General features: G+C 45.9%; 1 protein-coding gene across 4 annotated transcripts in view; it reads right to left on the reverse strand.

The window, feature by feature from the left end:
- Positions 1-1,455: 1,455 nt before the first annotated feature.
- Positions 1,456-22,095, reverse strand: part of capn3b (calpain 3b) — a 37,400-nt gene continuing 16,760 nt past the window's right edge. The window contains exons 12-24 of one of the 4 annotated variants that reach the window (XM_036984788.1): positions 17,891-18,099; positions 16,568-16,604; positions 13,085-13,114; positions 11,549-11,641; positions 10,310-10,387; positions 10,156-10,213; positions 9,742-9,806; positions 9,371-9,439; positions 7,518-7,596; positions 4,602-4,718; positions 2,548-2,606; positions 2,376-2,432; positions 1,456-2,305 (exon numbers count right to left, since the gene is read on the reverse strand). In XM_036984788.1, coding sequence (XP_036840683.1) covers positions 2,406-2,432; positions 2,548-2,606; positions 4,602-4,718; positions 7,518-7,596; positions 9,371-9,439; positions 9,742-9,806; positions 10,156-10,213; positions 10,310-10,387; positions 11,549-11,641; positions 13,085-13,114; positions 16,568-16,604; positions 17,891-18,099 — 921 coding nt within the window. In that variant the 3' untranslated portion in view covers positions 1,456-2,305; positions 2,376-2,405. Of the gene's footprint in view, positions 2,433-2,547; positions 2,607-4,601; positions 4,719-7,517; positions 7,597-9,370; positions 9,440-9,741; positions 9,807-10,155; positions 10,214-10,309; positions 10,388-10,702; positions 11,132-11,548; positions 11,642-13,084; positions 13,115-16,567; positions 16,605-17,890; positions 18,100-22,095 lie in introns of those variants that run through there. The other 3 variants (XM_036984787.1, XM_036984789.1, XM_036984790.1) reach the window with 3 other exon arrangements.

Below are 22,095 nucleotides of genomic sequence, written 5' to 3' on the forward strand. Positions count from 1 at the left end.
AAATACATAATAATAATACCGTATGGCAGCTTTAAATGCCCCACAGTGGAGTTCTGAATATTTGATGGAAACACTATATGACAGGGGTATTGAACTCTTACCCTATGAGGTCCAGAGCTGGTTTTCTGTTCTACCTGAGTTAACTGCATCCACCTGGTATCCCAGGTCTAAATTGGTCCCTGATTCGAGGGGAACAATGAAACACAGTGGAACTGGCTTTGAAGTCCAGAGCTTGAGGGCTATATGAGCTTACTTAGGACCAACTAGACTGATATGGAGTTTTGGTGATACACAGTGGGGAAATGGACACTAATGTGACGTAGGCTGGCTTTTTCCACTAGTTTAATGTATAATTTTAAGAGGTGGGCGTAAGAGATGGGCATTGTGAATAGTCCATCACTCATAACTGTTCAAACCCATGCAGGTTTCTGTTCTAACTAGCCATTTACACTGTACAGGTGTCACTCATCTAAGCATGCTAGCCTCGCCCTTGTGCATCGGCCATCGCAAGTGCACTGGGCCCAGTTGCAAAAACAAAATGGGGGACATTACATTTACTATAAGACATGGCTAGTTAGGTGTTATATTTCAGCAATAAGGCCCGAGGAGGTGTGGTATATGGCCAATATACCACGTCTAAGGGCTGTTCTTATGCACAGCGCAACACGGAGTGCCTGGACACAGCCCTTAGCTGTGGTATATTGGCCATATATAACAAACCCCAGAAGTGCCTTATTGCTATTATAAACTGGTTACTAATGTAATTAGAGCAGTAAAAAATAAATGTTTTGTCATACCCATGATATACGGTCTGATATACCACGGCTGTCAGCCAATCAGCATTCAGGGCTCGAACCATCCAGTTTATGATTAGAGTTGACGATCTAGCTAATGTGTTTTGCGTTTCCACTTCCTCATGTGGTGAATTAGCACTAATTGACTTTAGGCCTATATATAATATTAGCGCACATAAAGATTAAGGCAAATTCATCTCTCCTGAACAAAAACATCTGAAAATTCAGGAGCCCTATTTTGACCATAAAATATAAAAGCATCCTAATTGTCAACCCAACAACTTATTTTTCTAATACCATCCTTAAAGCATTGTGAATGACTTTAAAAGATTACTCAAATGTATTCTATTGTGTGACACTGCACGAAAAAATAATTTTTGGTACCACCAACTAAAAAAAAGTGTGGGAACAATGTTAGACTAGAGCCCTGTTCATTATAGACCATCTAACCGTTGTTCACATCAATGTTCAGTTCTGTTGGAGAAAACCAATCCGCCTTATTGGGTAGATGAGTTATCGGGTAATTGTGGCAATGCTTAATTTACATCATATATATTTGAAATCCTAAACATTCATTATACAATTCAACATTAAGAGATTTGGTTTAGCTTTCAAGACTCAACAACTCTCATCCCATACTGTACATACTGGGACACATTCGTAAAAGTTTGAATTTAATGGAAGAAAAAAAAATGCTTCTGAAACAATCCAGTCCAACAACGTCATCACTGTCTCTCGAGATCTAAGTATCCACATGATATTATCACAGAGACTTACAGGAACACAACATTGATCTTGTAATGTAGTTACCACCAATGACTTAAAGGGGAATGGAAACACTTCAGGAAGTAAAGCTAAGCAATGATATGTATTCAATCCACTAATGCTAAACATGTTATTTACAGGACAGGCAATAACACTTGAAGGCTTGTAATTTAAAGCACTAGCCAAATGTACTGGAGCAAGGGTTCCCCATTCAAGTCCCTCGGTGCTGCCAGGGTGATACCTCTCACCAGTCGACACAAGTTGACATTCCAGGTGGTCTTTCTCTCCAGCCAACCTGTGTGTCTTAGAAGATCGCTACATCGTGTTAATATACTTTCTTGAGACATTACACACTTCTCTCGGCGTTGTGAGATATATCATTTGTGCAGCGTGACTGCAGAACATATCACCATTGCATTTCATTTGTTTTCTATGCTAGAATGAGAGTAATGGCAATGTCTTGAGAGAGAGAGAACATGGGGAATTGGCTGAGGTAGAGGAAGGCGATGTTGGTAGAAGCATGGCTGAGGGTAGACCAGAGAGCAGGACTCCCCTGATGGCTGGGTGATCTAAGCGATGTTGGTAGAAGCATGGCTGAGGGTAGACCAGAGAGCAGGACTCCTCTGATGGCTGGATGATCTAAGCGATGTTGGTAGAAGCATGGCTGAGGGTAGACCAGAGAGCAGGACTCCTCTGATGGCTGGGTGATCTAAGCGATGTTGGTAGAAGCATGGCTGAGGGTAGACCAGAGAGCAGGACTCCTCTGATGGCTGGGTGATCTAAGCGATGTTGGTAGAAGCATGGCTGAGGGTAGACCAGAGAGCAGGACTCTGATGGCTGGGTGATCTAAGCATACATGGTCAACTGGAGCCACTGTAACAAGAGATGAAAAACAAAAACAGGTTAAGACGAGATGAAAGAAAGCAGAAGAGGACAGGAGTTAATGGAGTGAATTCCTCTTTGTATGGACGTGACGTGACCTTTTTACCTCGAGGACGTTGAGCTTGATTGTGCCGTCTCCGTTTTTGTCAAAGGCATGGAACGTCCCTGCAAAGAGACCTCATACAGATCAAACAGTAGCTCTATCAATGGAGGCTGCTGAGGGGAGGACGGCTCATAATAATGGCCGGAATGGAGCAAATGGAATGGCATAAACACATGGAAACCATGTATTTGATACCGTTCCACCAATACAGTGCCTTGCGAAAGTATTCGGCCCCCTTGAACTTTGCGACCATTTGCCACATTTCAGGCTTCAAACATAAAGATATAAAACTGTATTTTTTTGTGAAGAATCAACAACAAGTGGGACACAATCATGAAGTGGAACGACATTTATTGGATATTTCAAACTTTTTTAACAAATCAAAAACTGACAAATTGGGCGTGCAAAATTATTCAGCCCCCTTAAGTTAATACTTTGTAGCACCACCTTTTGCTGCGATTACAGATGTAAGTCGCTTGGGGTATGTTTCTATCAGTTTTGCACATCGAGAGACTGACATTTTTTCCCATTCCTCCTTGCAAAACAGCTCGAGCTCAGTGAGGTTGGATGGAGAGCATTTGTGAACAGCAGTTTTCAGTTCTTTCCACAGATTCTCGATTGGATTCAGGTCTGGACTTAGACTTGGCCATTCTAACACCTGGATATGTTTATTTTTGAACCATTCCATTGTAGATTTTGCTTTATGTTTTGGATCATTGTCTTGTTGGAAGACAAATCTCCGTCCCAGTCTCAGGTCTTTTGCAGACTCCATCAGGTTTTCTTCCAGAATGGTCCTGTATTTGGCTCCATCCATCTTCCCATCAATTTTAACTATCTCCCCTGTCCCTGCTGAAGAAAAGTAGGCCCAAACCATGATGCTGCCACCACCATGTTTGACAGTGGGGATGGTGTGTTCAGCTGTGTTGCTTTTACGCCAAACATAACGTTTTGCATTGTTGCCAAAAAGTTCAATTTTGGTTTCATCTGACCAGAGCACCTTCTTCCACATGTTTGGTGTGTCTCCCAGGTGGCTTGTGGCAAACTTTAAACAACACTTTTTATGGATATCTTTAAGAAATTGCTTTCTTCTTGCCACTCTTCCATAAAGGCCAGATTTGTGCAATATACGACTGATTGTTGTCCTATGGACAGAGTCTCCCACCTCAGCTGTAGATCTCTGCAGTTCATCCAGAGTGATCATGGGCCTTTTGGCTGCATCTCTGACCAGTCTTCTCCTTGTATGAGCTGAAAGTTTAGAGGGACGGCCAGGTCTTGGTAGATTTGCAGTGGTCTGATACTCCTTCCATTTCAATATTATCGCTTGCACAGTGCTCCTTGGGATGTTTAAAGCTTGGGAAATCTTTTTGTATCCAAATCCGGCTTTAAACTTCTTCACAACAGTATCTCGGACCTGCCTGGTGTGTTCCTTGTTCTTCATGATGCTCTCTGCACTTTTAACGGACCTCTGAGACTATCACAGTGCAGGTGCATTTATACGGAGACTTGATTACACACAGGTGGATTGTATTTATCATCATTAGTCATTTAGGTCAACATTGGATCATTCAGAGATCCTCACTGAACTTCTGGAGAGAGTTTGCTGCACTGAAAGTAAAGGGGCTGAATAATTTTGCACGCCCAATTTTTCAGTTTTTCATTTGTTAAAAATTTTTGAAATATCCAATAAATGTCGTTCCACTTCATGATTGTGTCCCACTTGTTGTTGATTCTTCACAAAAAAATACAGTTTTATATCTTTATGTTTGAAGCCTGAAATGTGGCAAAAGGACGCAAAGTTCAAGGGGGCCGAATACTTTCGCAAGGCACTGTAGCTCTCTGGTCAATATCACAAGTCCTTCCTCTGCAATTAAGTTGCCACCAACCTCCTGTGACCGCCACCTATCTTTCTTTCTCTATCTCTGACTCTTGTTCAATGAGATGAATGCCTGTTGATGTTTCTGGTGGAATTTACATTTATCAAACCAGTGTGTACTAACTGAATATTCCCTCTAGCCTGACGAAACAGGAAATGGTGTCAAAGTCCAGTGTGTACTTACTGAACATGCCTTCTAGCCTGACGAAGCAGCAGATGAAGCTGTCAAAGTCGATGTTGAGGTGCTCATCAGCGTAGCGCATCGTGATGATGTCATACAGCTGGTTGTTTAAGCGGAACCCTAAATGGAATGGGGGGGGGGGGGAAGTGGAATGGATACAAGATGAAGGATTTGCTGTAACCACAGTGGAAGATATTTTGTCATGTGCACAAGTACAGTAAAATGCCTTGCATGCTCTTTCCCAACAATACAATAAATCAATACACTGTATGTAGTACTCAAAAAAATACAAAAGTCAAGAAGAACTGTGATGGAAAATTGTGTGAAGAGTCAGCCTTAAATGTTATTTTTGTCTTCAGTGTCATACTTAATCCTTGGTCCTGCCTGTGCTTAGTAAAGATATGTGGCAGAATGCCCTGAATATGTTCTATAAGTTAAAAGAGGAGACGGTCCCAAACACATGCAGGAACCAACCCTATGAACCAGCAGAGCTCCTGACAGATGTGTACTGTGGTGCATCAAGTTTGCTGGAACCTCTCCAGTTAAATCAATCATCCTTTATTGTCAGTTAAGTTTGACTTTGAATGTCCCTGTGTAGAAGTTCCACGACAGAACAAAAATACACAAGAATAGAAAGATCAAGAGAAAGTAAGCTATATACAGGGTCAAAGTTCCAGGGTCAGTGCCAGTACCATATTTACAATGCAGGGATACTTTTGGTCATGTAGTGTATGGGCATAAAAATGTAAAAAATCATGGACAGACAATTTTTACGCGCCAGGCTCCGTTCTGTGAGCTTGTGTGGCCTACCATGTTGCGGCATTGTTGCTCCTAGATGTTTCCGCTTCACAATAACAGCACTTACAGTTGACAGGGGCAGCTTTAGCAGGGCAGAAATTTCACAAACGGACTTGTTGGAAAGGTGGCATCCTATGACAGTACCACGTTGAACATCACGGAGATCTTCAGTAAGGTTTGAATGTAAATAAGAGCCCTTACAGTTTGCATTTAGTGGGGGTTGAGATTCTACTACCAACGTTTGTCTATGAAGATTGCATGGTTGTGTGCTCAATTTTATGAACCTGTCATTAATGAGTGTGGCTAAAAAGCAGAATCCACTCATTTGAAGGGGTGTCCACATACTGCTATATATGTATACGGGTAAGGAGACATCAGGATATCGACTCAGCAAAAAAAGAAACGTCCTCTCACTGTCAACTGCTTTTATTTTCAGCAAACTTAACATGTGTAAATATGTGTATGAACATAACAAGATTCAACAACTGAGACATAAACTGAACAAGTTCCACAGACATGTGACTAACTGGTGAGGACCTGCCTTACAACAGACCTACAAGCCCTCAGTCCAGCCTCTCTCAGCCTATTACGGACAGTCTGAGCACTGATGGAGGGACAGTGCGTTCCTGGTGTAACTCGGGCAGTTGTTGTTACCATCCTGTACCTGTCCCGCAGGTGTGATGTTCGGATGTACCGAGGTGTGCAGGTGTTGTTACACGTGGTCTGCCACTGTGAGGACGATCAGCTGTCCGTCCTGTCTCCCTGTAGCGCTGTCTTAGGCGTCTCACAGTACAGACATGGCAATTTATTGCCCTGGTCACATCTGCAGTCCTCATGCCTCCTTGCAGCATGCCTAAGTCATGTTCACGCAGATGAGCAGGGACCCTGGGCAACTTTCTTTTGGTGTTTTTCAGAGTCAGTAGAAAGGCCTCTTTAGTGTCCTAATTTTTCATAACTGTGACCTTAATTGCCTACCGTCTGTAAGCTGTTAGTGTCTTAACGACCGTTCCACAGGTGCATGTTCATTATTTGTTTATTGTTCATTGACCAATCATGGGAAACAGTGTTTAAACCCTTGACAATGAAGATCTGTGTTATTTGGATTTTTACGAATTATCTTTGAAAGACAGGGTCCTGAAAAAGGGCCGTTTCTTTTTTTGCTGAGTTTATGATCAACAGAGTAGCAGTAGCGTATATGAAGATTGTGTGTGTGTGTGTATGTGTAGCGTCTGTATGAATGTGTGCTAGAGTGTCCGTGTGAGTGAGTGTGTAGCGTGTGCATAGAGACAGTGCAAATGTAAATAGAAGGGTCATTGCAGATAGTCCATGTAGCCATTTTATTAGCTATTTAGCAGTCTTATTGCTTGGGGATAGAAGCTGTTCAGGAGCCTGTTGGTGTCAGACTTGAATCACCAGTAGTGGTTGCGGTTCGGAAGCAGAGAGAACAGTCTATGATTTGGGTGGCTGGAGTCCGAGCCTTCCTTTCACACCGCCTGATATAGAAGTCCTGGATGGCAGAGAGCTCGGCCCCAATGATGTACTGGGCTGTCTGCACAAGCCTCTGTAGCACCATGTAATCGAGGGCAGTACAGTTTCCGTACTAAGCCGTGATGCAGCCAGTCAAGATGCTTTCAATGGTGCAGCTGTAGAACTTTTGAGGGCCCATGCCCAATCCTTTCAACCTGACTGTTTGTGTGTGTGGTTCATAATACCCTTTTTACACTAGTACTGAGCCAAGCCAAGCTTCACTGGCCTGGTTAAACATCCACTATAGCTGTTGGATTGGAACCATGCTGGAAAGGAAAATGTGAAAATAAAATATCTAAGCCAACACTGTGTGCCATGGTTCGGGTCAGCACTCTAGTGTGAAAGGAGTAATCAACTCATGGCTCTCTGGGAAGACTTCTAAGTCCATTCACCTGGAGGCACGTTCAGCAAGACGAAACATTTTGGAACGTTCAGATACAAATATGTAGAACAAACATGCGTCTGACATGTAGAATAATAAATCGCGTCGGCTCGATTCATGGTATTGCTATCTGTAACATTAGAAAACGTTTGGCAACTGAACGTGGCCCTGCTGGGACTAAACGGCTGAACAAGTTTGTCCATGGAACTCACCTGCGTCATTGACTGCGTTCCTCATCTCAAAGCTGCTGATGGTGCTTGATTTGTCCTTGTCATACTTCTTGAAGATCAGCTGCACACAGTGAACACATAACGGTCAATCTCAATGAATTTCAATATTGGGCTGAAAATTATCTGTTGATGATCACTGTGAATCCATCTCTCTCAAAATCCAGCTGGCATTCTGCCTTCTCCCTACAGCTATTACCTTTGCCCACAACTACCTCATGTGAACTACAATCCCCACGCTGTGTTTTAATGTTTAATAAGCATTGCTTACGATATGGTTTTCAACACATATGGCCCTTATCTTTCATCATCAAGAAAGAATCCTTCAAATAAAAAAGATTCACTTCCCGTAGCAGTTAAAGATCCATACAGGTATAGAGCCTTCATCCTACTAAACTACACTGTAGCAGTTACAGATCCATACAGGTATAGAGCCTTCATCCTACTAAACCACACTGTAGCAGTTACAGATCCATACAGGTATAGAGCCTTCATCCTACTAAACTACACTGTAGCAGTTACAGATCCATACAGGTATAGAGCCTTCATCCTACTAAACTACACTGTAGCAGTTACAGATCCATACAGGTATAGAGCCTCCATCCTACTAAACTACACTGTAAAAGTTACAGATCCATACAGCTATAGATCCTCCATCCTACTAAATTGCACTGTAGCAGTTACAGATCCATACAGCTATAGAGCCTTCATCCTACTAAACTACACTGTAGCAGTTACAGATCCATACAGCTATAGAGCCTCCATCCTACTAAACTACACTGTAGCAGTTACAGATCCATTCAACTATAGAGCCTCCATCCTACTAAACTACACTGTAGCAGTTACAGATCCATACAACTATAGAGCCTTCATCCTACTAAACTACACTGTAGCAGTTACAGATCCATACAGCTATAGAGCCTTCATCCTACTAAACTACACTGTAGCAGTTACAGATCCATACAGCTATAGAGCCTCCATCCTACTAAACTACACTGTAGCAGTTAGAGATCCATACAGCTATAGAGCCTTCATCCTACTAAACTACACTGTAGCAGTTACAGATCCATACAGCTATAGAGCCTTCATCCTACTAAACTACACTGTAGCAGTAACAGATCCATTCAACTATAGAGCCTTCATCCTACTAAACTACACTGTAGCAGTTACAGATCCATACAGCTATAGAGCCTTCATCCTACTAAACTACACTGTAGCAGTTACAGATCCATACAGCTAGAGAGCCTTCATCCTACTAAACTACACTGTAGCAGTTACAGATAGGTTAAGATAAGGTAGTTAAGCAAAGATCCATACAGCTATACAGTAGGCGCCTCTATCTGACGAAATTACACTTCCGCTACTCTTCCTGAGTTACACTTACGCACAGGTGTTCGTAGCATGCTAGATAGCTAATTCGCACAGGTGTTCGGAGCATGCTAGATAGCTAATTCGCACAGGTGGTCACCTCTTGTCTTCCGTCTGTTTTCTGTAAACAAGCGCTGTAACATGGAGATATGGCCATGTGGGAACACTAATCCTATCAAGGTGGGTTTCAATTTAACACTTTTTAATATTTTTTATATTATTTCTCGCTGACATGAAAGATGTCCTTATGCTTCCAAAACCGTACTGCAAGTGATGCATGTTAATGTTCAGACCGAGCATCGGGGCTCTTAACAAAAAAAATGCAGAAGACTCCTTCATCCTAACTTCCATTTAAGTCAACATTTCACTTAGTAGTGATGGCAACGGGAGACTAAGGGTAAATGCGATTTAAGGGGAAGTTTTCCCCTAAACCATCAGGCTCTGGAGAGTTATGGACAGGAGGATCCTACCTGCCAGGCTTTGATCTTACTCCACAGGTGTTTGAACTCCTGCAGGTTCAGTTTTCCTGTGCCGTCCGTCTGAGAAGTAGTTAAGGAAGAAACACCAGCCAATATTTTACCGTGTGAAGTAGTGGAGGCTGGTGGGAGGAGCTATAGGAGGATGGGCTCATTGTATTGACGGGAATGGAATTAATGGAGCAGAGACCATTTATGTGGTTTCCATGTTTGATGTGTATGATACCTTCCATTAATTCCATTCCAGCTATTACAATGAGCCTGTCCTCCTATAGCTCCTCCCACCAGCCTCCTCTGGTGTGAAGAACTGCATTTCATTAGAAACGTTCAAATAGAGTTCCAGTATTAATCATATGGGAGGATACATCCATCAAAGCGATCATGCTCCGGCAACTCTCTAAGCTGAAGCCGTCCGTCTTCATGTCATTATCTGTGGAGAAAAATATCATTTGGAAGACAAGTGCATACTACAGAGTGGACACTACGTAACAAGTGTACAAAAAGGACATGACAGGTGGACATCACAGGAGGTTGGTGGCACCTTAATTGAGGGAGGACAGACTCGTGGTAATGGCTGGAGCGGAATAGGTGGAATCGTATAAAATATGTCAAACACATGGTTTCCATGGTTTCCCTGTCTTTGATGCCATTCCATTCGCTCCATTCCAGCCATTATTATGAGCCGTCCTCCCCTCAGCAGCCTCCACTGATGGACATAGTGGGCACAAGGGAAGAGGGAGGGTCTGGCATTAAAAATGAGGGATCATGACAGCACTCACGTTTTTCCAGTACCCTTTTCATGACCACCTTGAGCTCGTTGGCACAGATCTGCATGTCCTAGAGAGGGAACATATCTCCTTTGAGCTGTGTGCATGTAGACCCCTCAGTATAACCTATCCTTATCGCCCCCTCGGGTGTCACACCATCACTCACCTCCCCAGCAATCTGCTGGTAAATGGCCCTGAACATTTTGTGTTCTCCGCTCTCCTCATCCGGTTGCTGTGGTTTTGGCTGATTGGGAAAGTGAAAGAAAGAAACATTTAGAGAAGATCGATGGAAGTGAAGGCATGATGTTATCAGGTTTCAGGCTGGTTTAAAAAGTGGTATATCCCAACATGCACTACACAAAGCCATGCTAATTTTGATTGAATTGTGGACATCCATAGACAAATGGCAAAAGTAAAATCTGCCCTAAATGTCTATCATTTGTTTATTCATTACCCCTTTCCACCAGAGGAGGATCCATGGTAACCAAACAATGGCAGATATCAATATGTAAATACACAGTTCTGAAAACAGGTGCATTGTTACTGGAGATAGGTTGACCTTTTAGAGCTGATTGTGGATCAGTGGGGGTGTCCGGAAGTCTCTCCCTGGTCAGGACAGGAGATGCTATGTGGCCTGGGGTAGATTTGGTTTCAGCCCTGTCACTGACCCCGTATTTTAGTAGGTCAGAGGTTACACTGGGCTAATGGCTACATTGGCAAAATGGTGTAAAATACCTACAGGTGGAATTGTGTCAAGTGCAACTTCACTGGCATGGTTTGGGTGCGTGCACACGCATAAACACACACCTACACACATATACATTCTTGCTACACACACATCACAACTGATGCTACTAGACTCTTATTATTATGCAAATTCCAGCCCAATTTAAACACTTGCCCCCCAATCCCCTCCCTATCTTGACAAACACCTTGACAAACACATGCCTTCACAATAGGTTTCACCACAAACACCCCTCCTCTCTGCCCCCCTCCTCTCTCAAAGGAGAATACCCCTCCCCTCTGCCCCTCTCCTCTCTCAAAGGAGAATACCCCTCCCCTCTGCCCCCCTCCTCTTTCAAAGGAGAATACCCCTCCCCTCTGCCCCCCTCCTCTCTCAAAGGAGAATACCCCTCCCCTCTGCCCCTCTCCTCTCTCAAAGGAGAATACCCCTCCCCTCTGCCCCTCTCCTCTCTCAAAGGAGAATACCCCTCCCCTCTGCCCCTCTCCTCTCTCAAAGGAGAACAACCCTCCTCTCTGCCCCCCTCCTCTCTCAAAGGAGAATACCCCTCCCCTCTGCCCCCCTCCTCTCTCAAAGGAGAACAACCCTCCCCTCTGCCCCCCTCCTCTCTCAAAGGAGAACACCCCTCCCCTCTGCCCCCCTCCTCTCTCAAAGGAGAAAAACCTTGACTTTCTCTTTCTTCTCCTTCTGAACCTCGATGTCATCTTGCTCAATCTCCTTGTTGGCCTTCGCTCTGTCTGATACAAACACGATGGGCTGGGGGTTGGGTGGATGGTGGGGGTGGGGTGGGGGTGGGGTGGTAATGGTTGGGTGGATGGTAGTGGTGGGGTGGACGGTGGTGTTTTGGGGGGTGGTAATGTGGGAGAAGGGGTAGACGTGGTGGTGGGTGGGGGTAGTTGAAGTGACACACAGTGGTTAAAGATGATTGGTGGTAGAGGTGGACATGTGGCACAGGGGTTAGAGATGATTGGTGGTAGAGGTGGACGTGTGACACAGGGGTTAGAGATGATTGGTGGTAGAGGTGGACATGTGACACAGGGGTTAGAGATGATTGGTGGTATAGTTGGACGTGTGACACAGGGGTTAGATGATTGGTGGTAGAGGTGGACATGTGACACAGGGGTTAGAGATGATTGGTGGTAGAGTTGGACGTGTGACACAGGGGTTAGATGATTGGTGGTAGAGGTGGACATGTGACACAGGGGTTAGAGATGATTGGTGGTAGAGGTGGACATGTGACACAGGGGTTAGAGATGATTGGTGGTAGAGGTGGACGTGACACAGGGGTTAGAGATGATTGGTGGTAGAGGTAGACATGTGACACAGGGGTTAGAGATGATTGGTGGTAGAGGTGGACATGTGACACAGGGGTTAGAGATGATTGGTGGTAGAGGTGGACATGTGACACAGGGGTTAGAGATGATTGGTGGTAGAGGTGGACATGTGGCACAGGGGTTAGAGATGATTGGTGGTAGAGGTGGACGTGTGACACAGGGGTTAGAGATGATTGGTGGTAGAGGTGGACATGTGACACAGGGGTTAGAGATGATTGGTGGTAGAGGTGGACATGTGACACAGGGGTTAGAGATGATTGGTGGTAGAGGTAGACATGTGACACAGGGGTTAGAGATGATTGGTGGTAGAGGTGGACATGTGACACAGGGGTTAGAGATGATTGGTGGTAGAGGTGGACATGTGACACAGGGGTTAGAGATGATTGGTGGTAGAGGTGGACGTGACACAGGGGTTAGAGATGATTGGTGGTAGAGGTAGACATGTGACACAGGGGTTAGAGATGATTGGTGGTAGAGGTGGACATGTGACACAGGGGTTAGAGATGATTGGTGGTAGAGGGGAAAGACACAGAATAGAAGAAGAAAATGACAGTAAACTCACTGGACGTAGAACAACATTTCCATTAGCCTGGATCCCTTTCTGTTTGTGCTGTATAGCCAACTCCTGTGTTTGGTATAGTAATGGCCATAGGAGTTGGGCTTCACAGCTCGAAGAGATCAGGGGCCACCGGGCTAATGTTCAATTGGCTTCAAGTCTACATGTGAAATGACACTGGTCGCAATGGTAATTTATTTAATCTTGCGAGAAGTGAAAGAGGATGTCATGAAAAACATCCAATATTCAATGTCTCGTCATAATTTGGGTAAATCAAAAGAAACTATGATGATGATGCACACACTGTACCTTTCCTTTCTTTGTCCTGTGTTTGCCTTGCTGTCGGCGTGAGGAAGAAATGGACAATAAACATAAAAATGAAATGGAGAAGTTAACATTGAAATGAACAATGAACCATCAAACCCTGGTCAGTAATAGTAAAGAGGGAGAGAGAGAGAGAGAGAGAGAGAGAGAGAGAGAGAGAAGGGGAGAGAGAGAGAGAGAAGGGGAGAGAGAGAGAGAGAGAGAGAGAGAAGGGGAGAGAGAGAGAAAGAAAGAGAGAAGGGGAGAGAGAGAGAGAAAGGGAGAGAGAGAGAGAGAAAGGGAGAGAGAGAGAGAGAGAAGGGGGAGAGAGGGAGAGAGAAGGGGAGAGAGAGAGAGAGAAGGGGAGTGAGAGAGAGAGGGGGGGGGGGAGAGAGAGAGAGGGGAGAGAGAGAGAGAAAGAAGGGGAGAGAGAGAGAGAGAAGGGGAGAGAGAGAGAGAGAGCGAGAGAGAGGGGAGGGGGAGGGGAGAAAGAGAGAGAGAGAGATGGGGAGATGGAGAGAGAGAGATTGTCAGTGGTGGGACTATATTTTTCATTCAAGTTTGAGTGATGTATTAATTGTAGGCGGAGGACAAAGACGCAGACATACAGACATGAACAGGTGCATATGGACAACAGGTTGATTTGATTTATTAGGATCCCCATCAGCCGACGCCAATGGCAACAGCTAGTCTTACTGGGGTCCGACACACGAAAAAGACATTACAGACAAAACACTTTACAATTTAAAAACATGAACATGTAGTGTGTGTGTGCATCTATCAGTTCCACATACATGTCAGTACATACACACAACTAGTAGGTCACATGAGAAAGAGGCGTTGTGCCGTGAAGTGTTGCTTTATTTGTTTTTTGAAACCAGGTTTGCTGTTCACTTGCTCTATATACAGTGCCTTGCGAAAGTATTCGGCCCCCGTGAACTTTGCGACCTTTTGCCACATTTCAGGCTTCAAACATAAAGATATAAAACTGTATTTTTTTGTGAAGAATCAACAACAAGTGGGACACAATCATGAAGTGGAACGACATTTATTGGATATTTCAAACTTTTTTAACAAATCAAAAACTGAAAAATTGGGCGTGCAAAATTATTCAGCCCCCTTAAGTTCATACTTTGTAGCGCCACCTTTGGCTGCGATTACAGCTGTAAGTCGCTTGGGGTATGTCTCTCAGTTTTGCACATCGAGAGACTGAATTTTTTCCCATTCCTCCTTGCAAAACAGCTCGAGCTCAGTGAGGTTGGATGGAGAGCATTTGTGAACAGCAGTTTTCAGTTCTTTCCACAGATTCTCGATTGGATTCAGGTCTGGACTTTCACTTGGCCATTCTAACACCTGGATATGTTTATTTTTGAACCATTCCATTGTAGATTTTGCTTTATGTTTTGGATCATTGTCTTGTTGGAAGACAAATCTCCGTCCCAGTCTCAGGTCTTTTGCAGACTCCATCAGGTTTTCTTCCAGAATGGTCCTGTATTTGGCTCCATCCATCTTCCCATCAATTTTAACCATCTTCCTTGTCCCTGCTGAAGAAAAGCAGGCCCAAACCATGATGCTGCCGCCACCATGTTTGACAGTGGGGATGGTGTGTTCAGGGTGATGAGCTGTGTTGCTTTTATGCCAAACATAACGTTTTGCATTGTTGCCAAAAAGTTCAATTTTGGTTTCATCTGACCAGAGCACCTTCTTCCACATGTTTGGTGTGTCTCCCAGGTGGCTTGTGGCAAACTTTAAACAACACTTTTTATGGATATCTTTAAGAAATGGCTTTCTTCTTGCCACTCTTCCATAAAGGCCAGATTTGTGCAATATACAAATTGTTAATACATATTGTTGTCCTATGGACAGAGTCTCCCACCTCAGCTGTAAATCTCTGCAGTTCATCCAGAGTGATCATGGGCCTCTTGGCTGCATCTCTGATCAGTCTTCTCCTTGTATGAGCTGAAAGTTTAGAGGGACGGCCAGGTCTTGGTAGATTTGCAGTGGTCTGATACTCCTTCCATTTCAATATTATCGCTTGCACAGTGCTCCTTGGGATGTTTAAAGCTTGGGAAATCTTTTGTATCCAAATCCGGCTTTAAACTTCTTCACAACAGTATCTCGGACCTGCCTGGTGTGTTGCTTGTTCTTCATGATGCTCTCTGCGCTTTTAACGGACCTCTGAGACTATCACAGTGCAGGTGCATTTATACGGAGACTTGATTACACACAGGTGGATTGTATTTATCATCATTAGTCATTTAGGTCAACATTGGATCATTCAGAGATCCTCACTGAACTTCTGGAGAGAGTTTGCTGCACTGAAAGTAAAGTGGCTGAATAATTTTGCACGCCCAATTTTTCAGTTTTGATTTGTTTTAAAAAAGTTTGAAATATCCAATAAATGTCGTTCCACTTCATGATTGTGTCCCACTTGTTGTTGATTCTTCACAAAAAAAGACAGTTTTATATCTTTATGTTTGAAGCCTGAAATGTGGCAAAAGGTCGCAAAGTTCAAGGAGGCCGAATACTTTCGCAAGGCACTGTAAGATGGAAGGGAGTTCCACATGGCTCTGTATAATACTGGACGTTTCCTTGAATTTGTTCTGGACCTGGGGACTGTGAAAAGACCCCTGGTGGCATGTCTGGTGGGGTAAGTGTGTTCTGGACCTGGACACTGTGAAAAGACCCCTGGTGGCATGCCTGGTGAGGTAAGTGTGTTCTGGACCTGGACACTGTGAAAAGACCCCTGGTGGCATGTCTGGTGGGGTAAGTGTATGTGTCACTGCTGTGTGTAAGTTGACTATGCAAACCATTTGGAATTTCCAACTCATTCATGTTTCTTATAAAAACAAGAAGTGACACAGTCATTCTTTCATCAACTCTTAGCGAAGAGAGACTGGCATGCATAGTATTTATATTAGCCCTCTGATTACAATGAAGAGCAAGACGTGACGCTCTGTTCAGGGCCAGCTGCAGCTTAACTAGGACTTTCTTTGCAGCGCTTGACCACATGACTGGACAATAATCAAGATAAGACAAAACTAGAGCCTGCAGGACTTGCTTTTTGGAGTGTGGTGTCAAAAAAGCAGAGCATCTCTTTATTACTGACAGACGTCTCCCCATCTTTACAACCATTGAATCAATATGTTTTGACCACGACAGTTTGCAATCTAAGGAAACGCCAAGTAATTTAGTATCCTTAACTTGAACAGCCACACCATTCATTACCAGAGTCAGCTCAGGTCTAGAACTTAGGGAATGATTTGTACCAAATACAATACTATTAGTTTTAGAGATGTTCAGGACCAGTTTATTACTGGACACCCATTCCAAACAGACTGCAACTCTTTAAGGGATTCAGTGACTTCATTAGCTGTGGTTGATGATGTGTTTATGGTTGAATTATCAGTATACATGGACACACATGCTTTGTTTAATGCCTGTGGCAAGTCAGAGAGAGGAGAGAGAGACACAAGTCCATTTACTAACCTCTATATGGTCTGACCTAATTGTATTTTCGGTTTCCCTGAAAGAGAACAGACAGACATTACTCATCACCATTGAAGGCACAAGATCAAAGGCATGGAAGCTTCATTTTTTTCTGTCACCCTTGACTGGCATGCCACACACACACACACACACACACACACACACACACACACACACACATAAATGGCCATCCACAGAAACAAATTCATCCACACACTCATTCATAGAAACACCAACACACTGAAATACCCCGCCACCATAGCAGCCCAGCCCCCCTCTCTCTCTCTCTCCCCTAACCCCTCTGCCATAGCAACCCCTCTCTCTCTCCCCTAACCCCTCTACCATAGCAACCCCTCTCTCTCTCCCCTAACCCCTCTACCATAGCAACCCCTCTCTATCTCCCTTAACCCCTCTACCATAGCAACCCCTCTCTATCTCCCCTAACCCCTCTACCATAGCAGCCGCTCTCTCTCTCCCCTAACCCCTCTACCATAGCAACCCCTCTCTCTCTCCCCTAACCCCTCTACCATAGCAACCCAGCCCCCTTTTCTCTCCCTCCCCTAACCCCTCTACCATAGCAGCCCCTCTCTCTCTCCCCTAACCCCTCTACCATAGCAGCCCCTCTCTCTCTCCCCTAACCCCTCTACCATAGCTGCCCCTCTCTCTCTCCCCTAACCCCTCTACCATAGCAGCCCCTCTCTCTCTCTCTCCCCTAACCCCTCTACCATAGCAGCCCCTCTCTCTCTCCCCTAACCCCTCTACCATAGCAGCCCTTCTCTCACTCTCTCCCCTAACCCCTCTACCATAGCTGCCCCTCTCTCTCTCTCCCCTAACCCCTCTACCATAGCAGCCCCTCTCTCTCTCCCCTAACCCCTCTACCATAGCTGCCCCTCTCTCTCTCCCCTAACCCCTCTACCATAGCAGCCCCTCTCCCTCTCCCTCTCCCCTAACCCCTCTACCATAGCTGCCATTCTCTCACTCTCTCCCCTAACCCCTCTACCATAGCTGCCCCTCTCTCTCTCTCTCTCTCTCTCTCTCTCGCTCTCTCTCTCTCTCTCGCTCTCTCTCTCTCTCCCCTAACCCCTCTACCATAGCTGCCCCTCTCTCTCTCTCTCTCTCTCTCTCTCTCTCTCTCTCTCTCTCTCTCTCTCTCGCTCTCTCTCTCTCTCTCCCCTAACCCCTCTACCATAGCTGCCCCTCTCTCTCTCTCTCTCTCTCTCTCCCCTAACCCCTCTACCATAGCTGCCTCTCTCTCTCTCTCTCTCTCTCCCCTAACCCTTCTACCATAGCAGCCCCTCTCTCCCTCGACTCCCAGTCACTCACTCTGAGGTGCTGTTCTTCTCGGAGAAGACTCTGAGGATAAACTCTCCCTCCTCGTGGGGGTCAAAGGTCGAAGGGATGATCACGTACTCCCCAGGGGGCAGGCAGAATCGCTCGCTCACCTCACGCAGGTTGATGTAGGACTTGCATTTGGCCTTGGAGGCATTGTAAAGGAAGAAGTCTTTCTGCAGGTGCTGCTGGCTCCCAATCATCTGTAGAGAGAGAGGGGGATAGAGGATGGAGGGATAGAGAGAGAGGAGGGACAGAGGATGGAGGGATAGAAAGAGAGAGGGGGATAGAGGATTGAGGGATATAGAGAGAGGAGGGATAGAGGATGGATGGATAGAGAGAGAGGAGGGACAGAGGATGGAGGGATAGAAAGAGAGAGGGGGATAGAGGATGGAGGGATAGAGAGAGAGTGGGGGATAGAAAATGGAGGGATAGAGAGAGGGGATGGATAGAGGATGGAGGGATATAGAGGGAGGGGGATAGAGGATGGAGGGATAGAGAGAGAGAGGGGGATAGAGGATGGAGGGATAGAGAGAGAGGAGGGATAGAGGATGGAGGGATAGAAAGAGAGGATGGAGAGAGGATGGAGGGATAGAAAGAGAGAGGGGGATAGGGGATGGAGGGATAGAAAGAGAGAGGGGGATAGAGGATGGAGGGATAGAGAGAGAGGAGGGATAGAGGATGGAGGGATAGACAGAGAGAGGGGGATAGAGGATGGAGGGATAGAGAGAGGGGATGGATAGAGGATGGAGGGATATAGAGAGAGGGGGATAGAGGATGGAGGGATAGAGAGAGGGCGATAGAGGATGGAGGGATAGAAAGAGAGGGGGATAGAGGATGGAGGGATAGAAAGAGAGGGGGATAGAGGATGTAGGAATAGAGAGAGAGGGGGATAGAGGATGGAGGGATAGAGAGAAAGGAGGGATAGAGGATGGAGGGATAGAAAGAGAGGATGGATAGAGGATGGAGGGATAGAGAGAGAGGAGGGATAGAGGAGGGATAGAGGAGGGATAGAGGATGGAGGGATAGAGGATGGAGGGATAGAGGAGGGATAGAGGATGGAGGGATAGAGAGAGAGGAGGGACAGAGGATGGAGGGATAGAAAGAGAGAGGGGGATAGAGGATGGAGGGATAGAGAGAGAGGAGGGATAGAGGATGGAGGGATAGACAGAGAGAGGGGGATAGAGGATGGAGGGATAGAGAGAGGGGATGGATAGAGGATGGAGGGATATAGAGAGAGGGGGATAGAGGATGGAGGGAAAGAGAGAGGGCGATAGAGGATGGAGGGATAGAAAGAGAGGGGGATAGAGGATGGAGGGATAGAAAGAGAAGGGGATAGAGGATGTAGGAATAGAGAGAGAGGGGGATAGAGGATGGAGGGATAGAGAGAAAGGAGGGATAGAGGATGGAGGGATAGAAAGAGAGGATGGATAGAGGATGGAGGGATAGAGAGAGAGGAGGGATAGAGGAGGGATAGAGGATGGAGGGATAGAGGATGGAGGGATAGAGGAGGGATAGAGGATGGAGGGATAGAGAGAGAGGAGGGACAGAGGATGGAGGGATAGAAAGAGAGAGGGGGATAGAGGATGGAGGGATAGAGAGAGAGGAGGGATAGAGGATGGAGGGATAGACAGAGAGAGGGGGATAGAGGATGGAGGGATAGAGAGAGGGGATGGATAGAGGATGGAGGGATATAGAGAGAGGGGGATAGAGGATGGAGGGAAAGAGAGAGGGCGATAGAGGATGGAGGGATAGAAAGAGAGGGGGATAGAGGATGGAGGGATAGAAAGAGAAGGGGATAGAGGATGTAGGAATAGAGAGAGAGGGGGATAGAGGATGGAGGGATAGAGAGAAAGGAGGGATAGAGGATGGAGGGATAGAAAGAGAGGATGGATAGAGGATGGAGGGATAGAGAGAGAGGAGGGATAGAGGAGGGATAGAGGATGGAGGGATAGAGGATGGAGGGATAGAGGAGGGATAGAGGATGGAGGGATAGAGAGAGAGGAGGGACAGAGGATGGAGGGATAGAGAGAGAGGAGGGATAGAGGATGGAGGGATAGAGAGAGGAGGGACAGAGGATGGAGGGATAGACAGAGAGGAGGGACATAGGATGGAGGGATATAGAGAGAGGGGGATAGAGGATGGAGGGATAGAAAGAGAGGGGATAGAGGATGTAGGGATAGAGAGAGAGGAGGGACAGAGGATGGAGGGATAGAAAGAGAGAGGGGGATAGAGGATTGAGGGATATAGAGAGAGGAGGGATAGAGGATGGATGGATAGAGAGAGAGGAGGGACAGAGGATGGAGGGATAGAAAGAGAGAGGGGGATAGAGGATGGAGGGATAGAGAGAGAGTGGGGGATAGAAAATGGAGGGATAGAGAGAGGGGATGGATAGAGGATGGAGGGATATAGAGGGAGGGGGATAGAGGATGGAGGGATAGAGAGAGAGAGGGATAGAGGATGGAGGGATAGAGAGAGAGGAGGGATAGAGGATGGAGGGATAGAAAGAGAGGATGGAGAGAGGATGGAGGGATAGAAAGAGAGAGGGGGATAGGGGATGGAGGGATAGAAAGAGAGAGGGGGATAGAGGATGGAGGGATAGAGAGAGAGGAGGGATAGAGGATGGAGGGATAGACAGAGAGAGGGGGATAGAGGATGGAGGGATAGAGAGAGGGGATGGATAGAGGATGGAGGGATATAGAGAGAGGGGGATAGAGGATGGAGGGATAGAGAGAGGGCGATAGAGGATGGAGGGATAGAAAGAGAGGGGGATAGAGGATGGAGGGATAGAAAGAGAGGGGGATAGAGGATGTAGGAATAGAGAGAGAGGGGGATAGAGGATGGAGGGATAGAGAGAAAGGAGGGATAGAGGATGGAGGGATAGAAAGAGAGGATGGATAGAGGATGGAGGGATAGAGAGAGAGGAGGGATAGAGGAGGGATAGAGGAGGGATAGAGGATGGAGGGATAGAGGATGGAGGGATAGAGGAGGGATAGAGGATGGAGGGATAGAGAGAGAGGAGGGACAGAGGATGGAGGGATAGAAAGAGAGAGGGGGATAGAGGATGGAGGGATAGAGAGAGAGGAGGGATAGAGGATGGAGGGATAGACAGAGAGAGGGGGATAGAGGATGGAGGGATAGAGAGAGGGGATGGATAGAGGATGGAGGGATATAGAGAGAGGGGGATAGAGGATGGAGGGAAAGAGAGAGGGCGATAGAGGATGGAGGGATAGAAAGAGAGGGGGATAGAGGATGGAGGGATAGAAAGAGAAGGGGATAGAGGATGTAGGAATAGAGAGAGAGGGGGATAGAGGATGGAGGGATAGAGAGAAAGGAGGGATAGAGGATGGAGGGATAGAAAGAGAGGATGGATAGAGGATGGAGGGATAGAGAGAGAGGAGGGATAGAGGATGGAGGGATAGAGGATGGAGGGATAGAGGATGGAGGGATAGAGGAGGGATAGAGGATGGAGGGATAGAGAGAGAGGAGGGACAGAGGATGGAGGGATAGAGAGAGAGGATGGATAGAGGATGGAGGGATAGAGAGAGGAGGGACAGAGGATGGAGGGATAGACAGAGAGGAGGGACATAGGATGGAGGGATATAGAGAGAGGGGGATAGAGGATGGAGGGATAGAAAGAGAGGGGATAGAGGATGTAGGGATAGAGAGAGAGGAGGGACAGAGGATGGAGTGATAGAGAGAGAGAGGGGGATAGAGGATGGAGGGATAGAGAGAGAGAGGAGGGACAGAGGATGGAGGGATAGAGAGAGAGGGATAGAGGATGGAGGGATAGAGAGAGAGGAGGGACAGAGGATGGAGGGATAGAGAGAGAGAGGGATAGAGGATGGAGGGATAGAGAGAGAGGAGGGACAGAGGATGGAGGGATAGAGAGAGAAGAGGGACAGAGGAGGGATGCACAGGCACTGACTTATCATACTAGATAAAGGAATTTAAAAAAGTACTGAATCAGTATAATAGAATAAAACAAATGTCTAAGGTAGACCTGGGTAGAATATTTTCAAGTATTTCACATATGTATTTGACGCAGTTCTGCTAAAAGAATATGTGTTGTTATCTGAAAGTCTCTTGTGTGTTTTTGGTGTGTTGTGTGTCGGCAATTTTATAACTAAGGTTTCATGTTGAACACACCAAGACAGAGCTACAAGTTAAGACAGAGGTACACCAAGTTTTACGTTCTG

Source organism: Oncorhynchus mykiss, chromosome 8, assembly GCF_013265735.2.
Source record: "Oncorhynchus mykiss isolate Arlee chromosome 8, USDA_OmykA_1.1, whole genome shotgun sequence".
NCBI classification, from domain to species: Eukaryota; Metazoa; Chordata; class Actinopteri; order Salmoniformes; family Salmonidae; genus Oncorhynchus; species Oncorhynchus mykiss.